General features: G+C 48.3%; 6 protein-coding genes across 6 annotated transcripts; 1 reads left to right on the forward strand and 5 right to left on the reverse strand.

Moving 5' to 3' along the window:
- Positions 1-255: 255 nt before the first annotated feature.
- On the reverse strand, positions 256-1523 carry COCCADRAFT_30089 (uncharacterized protein; the record flags this gene model as incomplete). Its single annotated transcript, XM_007718796.1, has 3 exons — positions 256-270; positions 507-1351; positions 1481-1523. The coding sequence occupies 3 exons, from the start codon at positions 1521-1523 to the stop codon at positions 256-258; spliced, it is 903 nt and encodes a 300-aa protein (XP_007716986.1).
- A 1923-nt stretch (positions 1524-3446) lies between these two features.
- Positions 3447-5207, reverse strand: COCCADRAFT_8964 (uncharacterized protein; the record flags this gene model as incomplete). The annotated part of the gene is made up of 1 exon (XM_007718797.1): positions 3447-5207. The coding sequence occupies one exon, from the start codon at positions 5205-5207 to the stop codon at positions 3447-3449; it is 1761 nt and encodes a 586-aa protein (XP_007716987.1).
- Positions 5208-5621: 414 nt separating this feature from the next.
- On the reverse strand, positions 5622-6833 carry COCCADRAFT_108447 (uncharacterized protein; the record flags this gene model as incomplete). Its single annotated transcript, XM_007718798.1, has 2 exons — positions 5622-6177; positions 6232-6833. 2 exons carry the CDS (start codon positions 6831-6833, stop codon positions 5622-5624), a joined length of 1158 nt encoding a protein of 385 aa, XP_007716988.1.
- A 794-nt stretch (positions 6834-7627) lies between these two features.
- On the forward strand, positions 7628-8679 carry COCCADRAFT_40817 (uncharacterized protein; the record flags this gene model as incomplete). Its single annotated transcript, XM_007718799.1, has 2 exons — positions 7628-7733; positions 8072-8679. 2 exons carry the CDS (start codon positions 7628-7630, stop codon positions 8677-8679), a joined length of 714 nt encoding a protein of 237 aa, XP_007716989.1.
- Positions 8680-8871: 192 nt separating this feature from the next.
- COCCADRAFT_8967 (uncharacterized protein) lies at positions 8872-10872 on the reverse strand (the record flags this gene model as incomplete). Its single annotated transcript, XM_007718800.1, has 5 exons — positions 8872-9087; positions 9142-9286; positions 9348-9630; positions 9689-10609; positions 10665-10872. 5 exons carry the CDS (start codon positions 10870-10872, stop codon positions 8872-8874), a joined length of 1773 nt encoding a protein of 590 aa, XP_007716990.1.
- Positions 10873-14494: 3622 nt separating this feature from the next.
- On the reverse strand, positions 14495-15730 carry COCCADRAFT_30093 (uncharacterized protein; the record flags this gene model as incomplete). Its single annotated transcript, XM_007718801.1, has 1 exon — positions 14495-15730. One exon carries the CDS (start codon positions 15728-15730, stop codon positions 14495-14497), a length of 1236 nt encoding a protein of 411 aa, XP_007716991.1.
- Between the last annotated feature and the right edge of the window lie 532 nt (positions 15731-16262).

Below are 16262 nucleotides of genomic sequence, written 5' to 3' on the forward strand. Positions count from 1 at the left end.
CACTAGCTTAACTAGACAAAGGCCGAAGCACCATAGTCACGCAATACAGCACAACGTACCAAATTGTAACTAGTTAGATAGAACGGCCTTTGGCCAAAGTCCTACATAGCCAACGGCTGATACAGGACTATAATGGAATAATAATAATAATAATAATAATGATAGTCCCTTGCTGATTGATGGACGAGTGTAACCTCTTCATGCTCAACTTTAAGCATTTGACCACACAGGGATATCTCGTCCATGGTTGTCTGCCTAAGAAGAACAGATCTAGGTAAGGGTTCGATGCCTTTGGAACAGATGATTTGGGGAGCTGGTTTCAGACCAACTGCTTGAGCCAGCTCTGCAACTTTCAGGGGGCGTTGGGCAAGGCAGACCCATTGTAATATCAGTGATGATGTCTCTCGGTTTTCGGAAGGAATTCCAAGTAACATACGATCATATATGTTACTCAAATCGCCCGGTAGTGACTTCAACTGCTTGCATACCTGGCTCCATGTACGCACCTTCAGTAGCTCGTTGATGACAAAGCCTACCCATAGAAACGTGCCATTAGCTCCCGAAATCAGGGCTTCCCGTACTGTTGGCTGGAAAACAACGTCTAATTTCTTCCTCTGGAAAAGCTCTTTCACTTTTTCGCAAACAAAAAGTTCGATATCACCACCATCATTGCTAACATGGTCTTCGTCAAGATCGATTTTTTCACAACCCTCTAGCCCTTCTAGGTCCCGGCTTACGATGATGAGCCTAAAAAGACTCTCAGGCTGATTTGGTGAGGATTGAGGTTCAAGCTGGTCGACGAATCTCGGGATAAGAAATCTTCGCGTGTCCTCATCACACTCATCAAGCCCGTCCACTATGCAAAACAGATCGCCCAGTGTCGCGTCAGCAATGATATTTTGAAGAATAATCCAAAGGGATGGCAAGGATGACAAAGTATGAGCTCTTCGCTCAGGCGTCTCGAGGTATGTGAAGGCGTGTTTAGCAAGCTCTGGCCGTTTGTCTATGATTTGATACAAAAGGCTTCTCAATAGATCTGTGCCCTTGTCCCGCTTTTTGTGAATGCAGAAATAGTAGACGAGTTGTCCTGCGTTGTATTTTGATAGTTCTTGTTCAAGATCCTCTGTCAGAAAGATTGAGAGCATGGTTTTGCCTTTTCCCGGTCCTCCTGTGACCCAGAGCAGAGGTGTTTCCCCTTGGTTCCAAGATCGATACCCTCCATTGTTCTTGATCCACTCACAGGTCCCAGTGACCCTGGTACCTTTATTAGTGACGAGTTCCAGACGGTCGACTTCAGGCTCGGAAACGAATAGCGCATCTCGGCATAACTTCGCTCGCTGTTCGATTATCTCTGTCAAGTCTCAGCATCAGCTAGGATATCGAGCGATCATGTTCAACATGCCCTGAGGATTTGTACAGGACCCGAAGTATACATCGCGCGCGGATCCATAGACACCCTGCGATCCATTCTGTATAGTACCATGACTAATATTCTGATGCTGAGCAGATTGACCTGCAAACATCGCTCTCAAAGGCAGGAGTCAATCGTTGCGAAGATTCGAGCGTCATATAGATGCTGCAATAGCACAGATGATGGAAAGGTGCTGAAAATTCTGAGGAAGTCTGAGGGCCTAAGGGCGACGGAAGTGGAGTTGCATTTGTAGCCAAGCGGGGTATGCGGCGCAGGAGTAGGAAGTGGAGGACTTGGCAATGATTCGACCGCTTTCCGCCCCCAACATTTATATCCATACTACTGTCGAATCCTAGAACATGAGACTTAACCCGAGGTACATCTCCTAAAGCCACATGCCTGTTGAAGACACTACAGAAAGGGATCCCGTCACGTTCCATGCATTTCCCCCCTTAACTTTATTGCTTTAGCTTTTCTACAAAATCTAGGTCTACTACTAGCTCTAGTCCCAAGAAAGTATCAAGTCCCTGCTGAGATTCGACATCAATCCTCGGACAGTGCTCAATGATTTTGTATAGCGAATCACCACATGCAGCAACAATCTGCTGCGAAGGAAACTCGGAGTTTACAATGCCAACTTTGGAACGACTCGGTAGAAGCTGCTGCATCATGTTCGAAGCATTGACGGTCGGCCCTTTGAAAGACTCTCTGGTCCAATAACATCCTCGATGGGTCGCCACAGCGCGATCTCGATCATTATAATACAGAGGCTGTATAATGTCATACGATTTACGATGATAGCCGTCTGTTTGGCTGGACTGCGCGTTGGGATGACGATAGATATCTTTGGCAAGTTTGAATCTAGGTTTCTCGGTTCATTGATCTATGTTGCTAGACTCGAAAGATCTGATCCACAGGCGAATCTTGATTGGAGATTTGGAGAAGGGAGGGTAGTAAGAATATAACATTATCCGATCGCGAGGCCTTGTACAGCCAGTTCAGGGTATGGAGGCTATGCAGACTGGCTTGTCTGAGTGTAGGAGATCCGTTAACAGGCCTATCCTCCACTGGACTTGCATATGGTCGGGACGGAAAGAAGACCTAGTTGAAATCTCTTTCCGCTCTATCCAGACCGTTTCATCACGATAATTGGCCCATGTTCTTTGCTGTAGGTTCTCGGACTCAGGCGCGCCTTCCTTGAATTTGAAGTCCTCTAGCGCAAAGTTGTCTATCGATGAGTTGAATAAGAACTGGGGTAGCTGGTGGTCATTGGTTTTATTGATCTTGGTTAGTCGGATCATAACCTGAACTAAGTGTTTAACGACGGCTGGGCTCGAAGGCAGAACAGTTGATTCTATCTATAGCTTCCTCACTTCTCAGGCTTCTATACGCACGAATCTGAGTGGTACAGATGGTCTTATCGCAAAGTTTAAAGAGATTGGTAATCCAGCCGACAATGTGGCGCTGGTGTGAACACAGGATATAGTCATAACACAACAGCAGCCATGGCCCACTGTGGAATTAGTGATGGTATGTATACTCAACGGGAGCCAGCAAGGGGAATGGAGGTGAAGTCTTTTGTGAGATATGCTGCACTTCGCAGCATGATGATTTGAGCAATTTCCACGAGCTGAAGAATGACACCGGACGAGAGTCACTACCTAATATTCTCTGAATTGCAAAGCATGCACTTCAAAAGAACTATGGCAATCGTTTCATCATAACAACTAACACCCAGCCATTCTAGCCTTTGACAACCCCGCCCTTCGTCGCTTAACCCTGCGACATTCTTACAAAAATTCCAGCCCATCTAATCCCGCCTTTCTTTTGAACAACGACCTATCCGCGTAACCAGCGGAAAATATATTCTCAAACAGCATACACGGTGGTGTCTTTGGAAGAACACTTTGAGAAACCACGCGCTTGGCTTGTTTCTGCAACAACGTTAATTCCCCATCTGAGTACAGGAGCTTTGTTGTATATACCTGAGATGTCATCGTGGTCCATGACAAACCACGAAACATGCACTTATCTGCTATCTCGCGCTTGGTACGCGTGCAAGGGCTTCTTTCTGATCCTCTATCCCATCAGCACGCGGCGTGATGGTAACAAAAGGCTCCGGTGGATTTAGTGGCAGCGGCGGCTCGTTGAAACTGGGGCTAATTTGCTCTAGCCATTTCATGATTGACTGGCGGTTTTCCACTTGCGGGTTAAGAATGAGTGCAGCAGTACTGGCCCTGCGACACAATGCTCCACCCTTCAATTCAGTGTCAGCCTCATCCAGTGAGATCTCAGTTTCGCAATCTCCGGAAGACTCGCTTTCATCAGCCAGATGGCCGTCAGGATGGATGCAAGGCGTGCATGGTTGTTTCCTTGCAAAATAGACTCCGGAATTGTGCTCGTTACCAACTGTCCTTGTTGCAATAAAGCATCGAGGGTAACTTATTTCCTCCTCTTCATCAGAACACACACTCTCCACACCATCATCTACTTCCTTCCAGTCTACTTCCTTCTCGTCTGCTTCTTTCTCATCGCCTTCTTTCGTATGTCGTACCCAAAAACAATAATGCGGCACATCGCAACTATTGAACCTCACATACCGCAAGTTTCTCAGCTTTTTCTCATCCTCACGTATTTCCCTAAGCCCAAAGTCCAGATACGCAGGTACGTAACCCACAGCCCGTGGCCTCCACTTGCAGGTGTCATACACTTCAGCCACCAACCTCCCCTTGATCCTCTTTCTCTTCTTCTTCCTCTCCTCCTTCGCCCCACGATACGCTTCACACGTCCTATCTACGCGTCTCGCTCTTCTCTCTTCCATACTCCATTTGCCGTATACATCAGCAAGGCTTTTTGCTGGGTTACTAGCGTTGCCAAGATGAAAATACAGGGTAGCATTATCTCCTTGCACAAGGGTCCGAGAAGCCCACTCTTCACCTGTTTCAATAATAGCGTTGCGCAGTATGCCTTCTAAACGCCCGTCGTGGGCTGCGGCGCGCACAGAGTCAGGGAGAAGGGGGACAAAGTCCGGGTCTACGGTTGGAGGGTATTTGAGCCCTGGGAGGCAGAGTTTCTGCTTGCTTGTTATTGTGATGATCTTGAGTGGGGTATAGAGTTTTCTTGTAGGTCGGAGAGCGGGGACGTGACAGAGATAACGAGACGGGATGACAGGTGGCATGATTTCGTGTGGCCATTCCAAGAGTTGTAGTTTACAGGATGGTATGAGGTGGTGATTGGTGGGGTCGGGAACTGATTCCGTCGAAGTGCTATCCCAGGACGAGACGCTGAGTGCGTATCCTATAGCCTCGCCCATATACTCATCTGGAAGGTTTTGCTGGGCTTCTATCTCATTTTCACTCTGGGTATCGTCACTGACACTTTCAGCTCGCTCTTTTTTCCGCATCTTCTCGACCTTCCTTTGGAGTTTAGCTTTGATGAACGCCTTCTGTTCTGCAACGATACGTTCCTGTGCCCTCTTCGCTTCCTTTTGCTTCTTGCGGAGTGCATTTAGGTTTTCGCGTTCAGCGCGTTTCTTGTCTCCATCGTTTCGCTTCAACGCCCACGCCATTTCTGCCTTCTTCATGTCCTTGCGGTATACACCGCGCTCTTTCGCTGCATCGAGCAGCTCTTTGTAGTTGTAGGCATCATATATAGAATTCGTCCTGTCTGAATCGCGCACTTTATGTGTACCACCCCGGCGATGCGCAGCAGCTTGTGGTGCCTTGCTGCGTCCGTTAGACTCCAGGGATCGACCGTATGTGCTGGCGTGGCTTTGTTTTCCTCTTCCTCTAGGCATTGTGCTGATTTGTTTATTGGCACTACAAGAATGGCTTGTCGCTATAATTTAAAATTTAAAAACCCGTAGTTATGCTAAATCCACAGATCAAGGTGTAGGACACCAGACGTTGCGTGGGACTTGAGATGCGATGGAGATGCCATGTATTTTGATGCCCAGTGTGAGAACCGTGTCTTTGACGGGTCTTGGGTGGGAGTGGTGGCATCTGAACACTTTGTTGTCACTGTAGCCTTTGTCTCATTGTTAGTATGGAGGGAGAATCAATGCAAAGACTGCGAAACATGACCGCGCACAACGTTCAATGCAATGTCACTTTGATATTTGGAACAATTCATTTGCAAGTATTTGCAAGACTTTAGGGTATCTCACTGTGGCGGGTTAACTTACGGATGGTTTTGATTGGGAGGAAGCTGCTTACAATTCCGACTTCGCTGTCTCTTCCCTCTTTTCCTTTTTAAAGTCAAAGAAACCCTCTAACTCCATCCATTCAGCGGTGAAAGCCATGAACAGTTTAGTCCAATCCTCCACCGTGTCCATATCTAGATGTTCTGCGTCATCCTCCATTGTGTGCCACACAGTTGGAAATGGCGAGGGAATCATGTGCAGAATTTCAACGCCACGAGCCATGAAGGGGACGTGGTCGTCCTGCACAAACCCACCCATGAAGTTGGTGCTTTGCTTAGATGCTTCGGGCAGGAAGAGTTTCTCCTCGCGAGGCTTCTTGTTCTCACGCTTTGCCATTTTGGACTTGTGATTTGGAGATGACTTCATCAGACCGAGTTTGCGCAAGCGGTCTTCGATCTTTGCCACATTTTGGTACGCCCAGTGAGTGGTTGAGAAGTACGAGGGTACTTGTGGGTTCTTGGAACCTAACAGGTCAAGGAGGACGAAGAGTTCGATGGAGTCGAGGGGCGTCCGGTAGATCGAAGCGGCGGCATGGAAGGTCGACTCCCAATCGCCAGCAAGAGCCCTGCACATCATAGCTTAGCACTTGGTTGTATTGATCAAAAACAACGTTACCTACCTGGCACCATAGAGACTGTCGGTGTCGGTCCAGGATTTGAAAGCCTCCTCGCCATCCAGCAGCAAGACTTGGACGCCTTTGTGCTCGACTTCAAAGTCATCACCCTTTGCCTCGGCCCACTTCTTGGTCAAAGCCGCGTCGATACTGCGCACGATATGCAAGATCATGGCGCATGGGGCGGCACTGTCGGTGGCTCCGATGAAGCCCGGAGGCGTGAACTTGCTGTCGTAGTGGGCGACCAGCGCCAGCCTCGACACATCGCCCTCCAAGCTGCCTGGAGGGTCACGCGTGGCAATGATATTGACAAAAGGCACTTCCTTTCCATTACTGACGGGAGTCGTCGACGAGGAATTGTGCAGTTCTATCCGCCATTCGGGCAACTGTGACTTAAAGAAGTCTACAAAGTGTTTGCGCACGGCAGCATTGCTCTCGGTCCCTGATACTCTAGGGACCAGAATGGGCGCCAGCAAGGAGCCCTTTTTAATGTCGAAATCATCGCCTGGCCCAGGCAGGTGCTTGAGTGTCTCGTCGCTGAGGTCGTGGTAAGCGGAGCCGAGGGAAAGGCATGAAAGAAGCGTCAGGAACGCGCGGGCGAACAACATAATTGCGGCCTATCACATGAAGCATGCACCAATCAATCCGAAGCGGGCGGGACAGAGGAATAACGGTGGTTCAAACAACAAAATGACTAGTAGCAGACATAGCGACGGCTGGCACGTGTGTAGTGGAGTAGTTTAGTCGATTCGAGTAGTATAGAGGAATCGTGGCTTCTCCTTGTCTCCCGCCCAGACCCTGACACACGCACCGCCGCCTCTCGGCGCTCGGCAGAACTTGCTCCGTGTCGCCGACCCACGTGACATCGCGACATCTGCAAAACTCGATACACATTCACCCCCTCGTGCGTTTTCGTCATTGGCCAATTGCACCCGGCACGCGACCGACACCATGTACAGCAGCTATTGAAGTATTACGCGCCAGATATTTGCATACTGCAGGGAACATCATTCAGCGATTGAAATACAATTGCAAAACCCATCTTCTACTCACCACCCACCCACTCCCACTCGACATGCAGCCACGTCTATTCGTCTTTGCAGCTGCTTTCAGAAGCGCTGCACCATTATCAAGAGGTAGACAGCCGGTGATCAAGATACACAGCTCCAGCTTCGTATGTCAGGGCTGTCAAAGGAAATTTTCCACTTCTCCAAATCTGCGCTTCTTTGGGAAATCAGCAAAAGAAGGAGCTAAAACCGCGGAGAAAGATCGGAGTGCGTGGAAATCACCTTCTTCAGATCCCTCTTGCCATGAACTGACTACTAAAATAGGATATCCATCTAGACTACTCATCTATGATGCAGGCGACGCACGCACCACATGGATCTCCTTCTGGAAAGCAATGGCCTTGCTGCAGTTCGGTACCACTTTAGTTTTCGGCGTACCCCCGTTATGGAACAATGAAAATCAACCTGACCCGCGATTGAGAAAGATGCAGGCCATCTTGGGTGAGTGTTTTTCCTTTTGCTTTCATCTCATACATTCCCATTCACCCCTCGGAATGTTATATGACTTTGTTTGGTGTTCATCCCGCGACTATCTTTTCGAAGATTTCTCCAATGATTTCCGGTCACGTCTATTTCTCTCTCAGTTCATCTTTATAGTAGCCTTCAGTTTCTCAAAATATGTTTCCTTATTTTGCATCCTCACTACGATCCTTACCAGTCATGCAACTCCGCGACACCTTGAAGGGCATATGTTCGATTGGCATTCCAACTCCTCACCTTCCAGCTTTCTTTTCCATTACACCGCCCATACCCAACCAACATCTAACAATCCCACTCAGTCGGCGTCCTTGGCACCATCCCCACCCTAACCCTCGCCTACCTCACCGCCCCCTTCGTCCACCAAATCTTCCTCCAAATCCCTGAACACGCTCGGCGTTCCCGCCATGACCTCATTCGCTTCACCAGCACCTTGCGTAAGAACCCCCTTGCAACTGCAAACACCAAACTCGAGTTCGTCACTCTCCGCATCTTCCCCTTCCGCAAACACACCACCGCTTTCCTACATGAACTACGTGCCCTGCCACAGCGCCGATTCCGCCTTGCAAATATTGAGTTGCCCAAGACGGAGGCATGGGCGCAGAGGCAAAGGGAGAAGGGTATCATGAAGAGGGTGCTGGACGTAATCAACGAGCCTCGGTTCAAGTTTTATGTCAAAGAGGGTAGGTTGTATACGATGAAGACCAAAGTTCCCGGCGTATGGGAGGAGGTTGCGGAGAGGATTCGGGACCAGACAGTCGCCGAAAGGGAGGAGCAAGAAAGAAAAAGCAGGGATGGCGCGGTTGTTGTGGCGAGGAAACCTGTTGTACTTGCGAAGAGAGTGAGTACGCCTGTTCTCAAGGTTAATGAGAGAATCAAGAGACAGACTACGCGAGGCTTGCGCAAGTAGACACTAAGATGTCTACCATGACGATGGGTTCAGCAGCTTCCATGCATAGAGCATGAAATATGGACTGTAGCCAAGCAGTAGCAACGACCTCAGGGATGCAAAATGCAGCTCTGGTTATGACTAGAGCAGTGCTTTGCACGACCACATTTAGTGTTTTTTTTACTAAAGTCCCACCCATCCTTACACAGAATTCTACGCCAACTCATGAAACGCCGGCTTATCCTTCTCAAGTTTGTCATTGTAGCTCGGCAATTCCTTTTCTATCGATGCACCCGAATCAGCAGTCTGATCTACCAGACCACAGCGCTCCAGGAGCTCTGCAAGCCCAACCTCACGATAGACCTCATTCCAACGTTCCTTTTCCCGCTGCGCAGTGCCGACTGATCCAAAGAGATGATCCATCTCTTCCTAGAATATTCATTAGCATCGCATTTTGTTGACTTATTTGAGCTTCCAACTTACCAGCGACAATCCCTTTGTCTCCGGGAAAAAGAAGAAGATGAAAGCAGCGCCCACAGCAGTGAAGATAACAAAGAAGATATAAGTGCCATAACGCAGGTGCGTAAGCATATCTCGTGTTACTTGACCGACAATGAAGTTGTTCATCCTGCAACAACGTAAGTATCTCGAGCCATGAAGGCCGCTGATGGGACGACAACTTCACTCACCAGTTAGAAGACGCGCCAAGAGCAATACCGTATGGGCGGTTTGCCAGGGGCCAAATCTCTGCCATGACAATCCACGAGCAAGGACCCCACGAATAACCAAAGAAGACAACAAACAGCCAGACCATGGCACATGCAGCCCAGCCCGCACCTTGATGGTGTGGCCAGTCGTTTTCAAAACTGGCTACAATGCTAGAGATGATGAAGTGACAAGCAGCCATACCGATAGCTCCACTGATAAGCACTGGTTTGCGGCCAAGCGTGTCGACATACAGAACTGCTGGGACTATTTATTTATTAGCATCATGTATTGGGGTTGAGGTATATATGGCTCGTCAACTTACTGATTGCAACAAACATGGCAATGCCCACAACGCCAGTAGCCAGTAAACTAACAGAATTACTTGACAACCCCAGATCACCGAAGATGGTCGGCGCATAGTACAAGATTGCATTAATTCCCGTCCATTGTTGGAACAACATGGTAAGCACTGAGATGACGACGCGCTTGAACATGCCCTTTGTTGTAAATAGGCTTCCAATTGCCACGAACTGAAGTTTGAAGATTGACGCCGCACTCATATCCTGGAGATGGGGAAAGTTTTCTGCAAGCGACTTCTTCTCAAACAAACTCTGAGCGCGGATCTCGGCGTACTCGAGCTCAATAAGCTCATCGTCCTGGGAAAGGCCACGCAGCTGAGCGAGCACACGGCGGGCCTCGTCTTCGTGATTGTGGTAGACAAGCCAACGTGGAGAGAAAGGCATGAAGAGCATACCAACACCGAGAAGGACAGCGGGAGCCAGTTGCAAAGCAAGAGGGATGAGCCATGCAGAATCCTCTTGTCCGGCTCCGGTTCCGCCGATGTAGTTGGTGCCATAGTCGATCCAAAACGAGACCATGATTCCCAGTGTGATACTCAATTGCTGGAGTCCAACAAGCGCACCGCGTACCTCTGGTGGAGCAATCTCCGCGTTATACATCGGCACAATCATGGACAAAGAGCCTACGCCCATACCCGTAACAAAGCGACCACCCAGGATAGCGCTGTGTCCGATTCCTGTGATAGCTGTGCATTGCACGATAACACCGACGATGAATATGGCAACGTTGATCAGAATGGCCCATTTCTGCGACAGGATCTCAGCAAGAAAACCAGAGTACATGGTTCCGAACCAAGCTCCGAGTTCGAGAATGGAAACCAGCCAGCCTTGCTTGGAAGAGTTCCATTCCAGCGTCTGTGGATCTTTGATGTAATCGCCCATATCTAGGAATCATTAGCATCGACTATTGCAACTTGAAAAGTATCCTCAGCTGCTCACGCTTCTTGAAAGCGTTCATGGTAAGAACACCAGAAAAGACACCCTGATTGTATCCATATAGCAAGCCTCCCAAGCAAGCAAAGCATGCAATACCGAACACTTTTGCGTTCTTTACCAGAGCCATGGGTCCGGATGCGCCAGCGAGGGCCTTTCGACGTGCCAAAGCCGCTACCTGGATATCACCGCCACCACCACCAACAGGAGCCATGTTGAGGGATTTTGAATGGCTGACGTATCAAAGGCTGGTATAGAAGACCGAGAGAGATATTCGAGACTTGCAAGAAAGGGGCGCGCAAGATCAATTAGTCCTTCAGTAGTCCATCCCAAGTCCTGAACTGTGGAAACCCGGTGATATAGTTGTCCTGGAGAACCGATACTACATATGCAATCCGAATTTGCCTCGCCGTCACCGCATACTTGACTCGAAAGCCGTCGATTGTTCATGACGAATAAACAAAACGGTTAAGCTCAGTCGTACCAATGCTTGATTCTTGCTGTGGGGGCGATGCTCGCGTCGGAGTTATCGGAAATCAGCAATAGATGCATGTTTCGTGCGAGATGGAGACAACCCGAAACTAGTGGAGAGGACGCGTAACATTGGATCAGAGCGTGGAGAGTGGGTATAATGGCGGGTTGCCTTCAGTAGGGCCCCGTTGTTTGCTAAGCGGACACGGATGAATTGATCCATCTGTGCCACGGCAGCCATATCGTTAGAAATTGGCGAGCCTACACCTCATGAGATTGTTCTTTCCAGCTTGCTATCAAATGCTCCGTATTCAGATCTGTAGTCCCGGGAAAGACAAGCTTTGAGGCTCAACTGCAGGAACCAAGCTTTCGCAAGCAACGTGTGGCGCGGGAATAGATTGAAAAGCGTTCATCTGCCGCTCCGCGGGTCTCCATGTCCCCACTATGTCGGACTAACAAGCCGCTTGTGTGGAGTCTCCAACGTGGGTTAGTAGTGCAACTTTTTCATTCTGCCTAAATACTAGAATGCCTCGGTTTTTACAACGAGTGAAAGACTAGGTTTCTAGAATTCCGCGGCAGGGTCAGGGAGCGTGCGGCTGTCTATATCGCGAGTGAGTTTCCATCCACGATTCAGCCCAAAGTCCATTCTACTTGACTTCCTTGGTCCGTGGGTGAGGAGTTCGTGAGAGGACAAGGCGTCGTTCAATATCAGCCAAGCATGGTGGGTTCATAGTGATGTCATACTGAGCGGAGAATATGTTACATGATTTTCGTGATCGTTTTCATTTTCGGACTTCACTGAGTCTCTGGAGTCAGATAGTTGTAGTTACTTTGGAATTGATACAAGCTTATAAAGACATTATAAAGGAAGTTTTCTGGACTTTAAGGAACCAAGAGCAAAATAATCAGGTTTGTTGTTGTCATTAGAGAAGGAAGCCGTGAAAACCCTTAATCATTGTAACTTTCACAGAAGACGAAAAGATGAGAAAAGCTGCCGAAAGACACCTTTCATGTCTTGATTTGCAAGGTATATTCCGACTCCTCGTCAGGTGAGTTGTCGAGCCCTCCGTCACAGAAAAGGACATATTGACAAATAATCATACAAGTAATCCAAGCAGGAGTTGTGTAAGCCATTCCTTCGAAGAATACGAGGGGCCATCCCGAACATATAAAGTTGATAATAGCGAAAGCTAACGCGAGTAGCAAAAACAGATTTTGTGCATAGATTGAAAATCTGAAACGAGGTGTTCCATAAAATGGCAAAAACAGCTGGAAGAAGTCCATGAGTGGTAGAGTAATCTTGGTGCGAATAAACAGGGCAAATTCTCTGGCACGAGGATGTCTCAAGACAAATCTCCGCCACCAGCAGAAGAATAAGATACAGGGAGTTATGACGTTCGCTTTGAAAGCTCTGATAGCTGCGATGGTGCAATTTCCGATGAAAACAGAGATCAAAACGCCACTTTGGGCGATATTTCCACGTCTTGGATGACTCAGAAGATTGATACGAAAGAACCGAATGCCGTTAAGCACAAGGAAATTGCCAACTATGTTCAATAAGAAAACGCCCAAGGATGCTTTGTGAAACACTGCATCTTCTAGGGAAAATATATACGATAGCAGTGCCCACCCACTGGCTCCTGCCACAGAGGGATATGGTCTGAGCTGCGGCGTTCTTGGATGATGCTGTCTTTGTTTCGTAAAGGAATCCAGCCATTCGTACAGTAGGGAAATTGATAGATATGACCAGGATCGATGCTATTGACCAATTCTAGTCGTGATACTGTCCATGACCTCGTGTGTGGGCTTTATGAAAGCAACGGTCGAGTCGTCAGTAGACGCAACTACATAACTATACGTTAGACCCGTGACAGTATCGTTTACTCTTGCACCACAATTGCTGGGTTGGATGATTTTATTTCCGTCCTCGAATACATATTTTGGAATCTAGTAGATTTGGGTAATCACATGTAGGCGGGGATCTCCAAAGGTTTACTGAGACAGTGAGACGTGGATGCAAAACATATTACCCTGCTGGTTATGATGGCGGGGGCAATTTCAGGTATGTGCGTTATGCTCCACGGTTGAAGCAAAGCAAACAAATCATCACGGAATTTATGATTAGTTATCATCATCAAGGCCCAATCCTGGTCCACCGAGAATTCTACAGTCTCTCCGAAGATGTTGAGTAAACGATATTCTCGGGATTCAACAATTATTTCGGAAAACGCTCCCACCCCTACCCGCTTAGGTTGGAAGAAGTTTGTGGTATGTGAGTCTCTTGAAACGGCCAAAGCAGTATGTAAATCTGTACTACGAGAGGAGAATGAAGGGCTTTGGAATGTTTCAAGATGCTTACTCAACTCATCTGTACAGAGCTCACACTGCTCCGAGATGCCATCTCAACGTGTGGTCCCGTTTCGTATTCGCCATCTGCATACCCCGGAATCTCTATGTCGCCATCTTCACTTTCTGGATCATTAACAAGTGTATCGGAAGTGTCCCGTAGTATTTGTGAGACAGTTATGTGATATAACTTTGAACCGTGTGACAGGAATCTTGCAGCGCCTTGACACACCAGAAAGGCTTACTTGGTTGTGCATGCACAATGCCTTTGAATGATCTTCTCAAGAATCAAATTCCAGGACCTGCACGTAAGAATATCACCCACAAAATATGAGAAAATAGTGCCTTGACAGTCAAATTGCGATAAGATGACCCTGACTGGAAGTCATACTTTTCATACTACACCAAGAAATGCAGTCTGATGATAAGCAGCGATCAGCAACTCTTGGCAGCAGCTCACCAAAACATCATAACCATTGCTAAAGATATCGAGACCACGAATACCAAAGATGAGATAAGGGCCATTCTGCAACTGGCGGTTGATAGATGTTTGACGCCAGATAAAGCGCAGCAAAAAATGGAGAGCGCCACACGACTGGCCGCGAGACTTCTTTCTATGATAGATATAAGGCCACTGCCCAACAATGCATATTTGGGGCGATCACCCTTGCTTTGAAACCGTGGTTCGCTGAAAGACTGCTTGCAACAGCTTTTTGCTCGTCTACTATGGAAGTATTCTAGGAAATTGAAGCTTCAGTCGTTGTTCACAGGAAGAAAACCTGTTCGCATGGCAAGAATAGAACTCGCATGGACGGATGATCTGGCCGACCATCTCCGCAGAACAATGGATGAAAATTTGTCCTTCTATATTCTCAAGCAATTAGAAAATTCCTTTCTTCTTGTTCTATACACGACAATTGGTTCACACACAACAAGTCTCAGCATCAAACTACCAACATTTCTACTCTCATACCAGCCCTACTCTAAAACACCACCACTCCCTCCAATAATCATTTTCCTCAAACCAACGCCACCTCCATAACCGCCATATTACTCCCAGTCGGCTCCTTCCACGCCCTAAGTTCCAACTTCGGCTCCGTACTTGCAAACAGGTCTCTCCACTCCTCTAACTCGCGCTCCCTGCTATTAAACAGCTGGTTCATGGTCAGATCGCGCACGCGCAAATAGGCATCTTTGGAGCGAGGAAGGGTGCCGGGGAGAGGTAAAATCGATTCCATGACAAGGATGCGGGCGCGGGGGTTACCACTATCGCGTAGGGCGACGGCGAGGTGGTTGAGAATTTCGCGGGCCTTGTGGTCGGGCCAGTTGTGTAAGATTCTACGGAGGAAGTAGATATCGGGTTTGGGACCGTCGGATTGGAGTTGTTGGGGTGTAAGGAAGTCGTGGACTGAGAAGTTGATGCGTGAGGCTATAGAGGCGTTGGCGAGATGGGGTAGTTTGGCTTTGCCTTCTTCGACTACCTCGGGGAGATCCTGGACAGTGAAGTGGAGGCTTGGGAAGGCGGAGGCTAGTGCAATGGATGCGTGTGCAGTCGATCCGCCAACGTCGACTATGTTTGCTTCGCCCAGGCTGGCCCAGTCGAAGCCATCGACAATGTGCTGGACATTGCCGCTTCCGCTTCGTTGCAACCCACGCATGTAACCTGCGAAGGCCTTGGTCATGTCCGGATGGGCTTCCAAGTACTCAAAAAAAGTTGAGTCGGTGTTAAAGGCCAGGCTGAACGCTGTCTCGTTTTTGTCTACTGAGTTGGGCCATTTCGCTGTTGCTTCGGTAAATTGATATGCCACAGGAGCTTGGTAAGTCAATATGAAGGAAGCCCAATCTAGAAGAGCGCTATCCCTTGCGAATGTTGCTGATAGCTGGGTGTGTGCAATTTGAGTTGGTGAGGGTTCGAAAAAAATCCCGTCCGTCATGACCAGCCGCACGACTGACTGCAGCCGCCTGACAGGCACATTCGCTTTGGCCGCGAGGTCCTTATAGGCAATAGGACTGAGATCAGCGGGAACATGATTGAAGATTTCAAATCTCGCCAGCCATTTCAACCCAGCGAGACATTGGCAGCGAATTTGGTGTTGTTCAAGTAGCTTCGGTGCTGTCAGTAGAGACGTTTGCAACTCCTGCGTTGCTTCCAATAGAGCTTCAGTGGATCCCCCGCCATTGCCACTAGCTTCCACCTTCTCTGCCTCTTCAAGAATCTTTTGTGCAAGTTCGACTAGAGAGCTGGACTTATCCATACTGCAGTTGGTTTAACGGATGAAGGGGTCATAGTGTATTTGATATATGTACCGGAAGGGTGCGGCTTACGTATTACCCTGCCCCACAGCAGAACATTACGTGTATTACGGTAGTTGTATCGGACACTTGTGTGCCCCACACGGGGACACTTTCTGTTTGCCCTACTCAAGCGACTGCAAAGATGATATTGAACATGTTCAGTACGTGAGAAAAAGACGCCAGCACGCAGGGTACTACTAAAACCAATCAGCTTGGGACAGCAAACATAGATTTGTCATGAGGAAAGCTCACACGGAGCACTAGTGTCCGGTGAGATGAAGCCATTGTGAGATACCAAGTGCTGCCATGTCGGTAGAGTGTACGAGGCTTTCGGATCGAAGAGTAATTTTATACTGATTTGCATGATATCATCGAGAGGTACCTGGATATTTGCTGAGAACAAAGAAGGGTCTTTGTTTTGGAGTAAACACTCCTTCATCGACGTGATACCGGTTTGTAGTCGGCCCGAGTGCGTAGCGTAAACCTTGTTTC

The sequence above is a fragment of the Bipolaris zeicola genome (genome assembly GCF_000523435.1).
Source record: "Bipolaris zeicola 26-R-13 unplaced genomic scaffold scaffold_256, whole genome shotgun sequence".
Taxonomy (NCBI): Eukaryota; Fungi; Ascomycota; class Dothideomycetes; order Pleosporales; family Pleosporaceae; genus Bipolaris; species Bipolaris zeicola.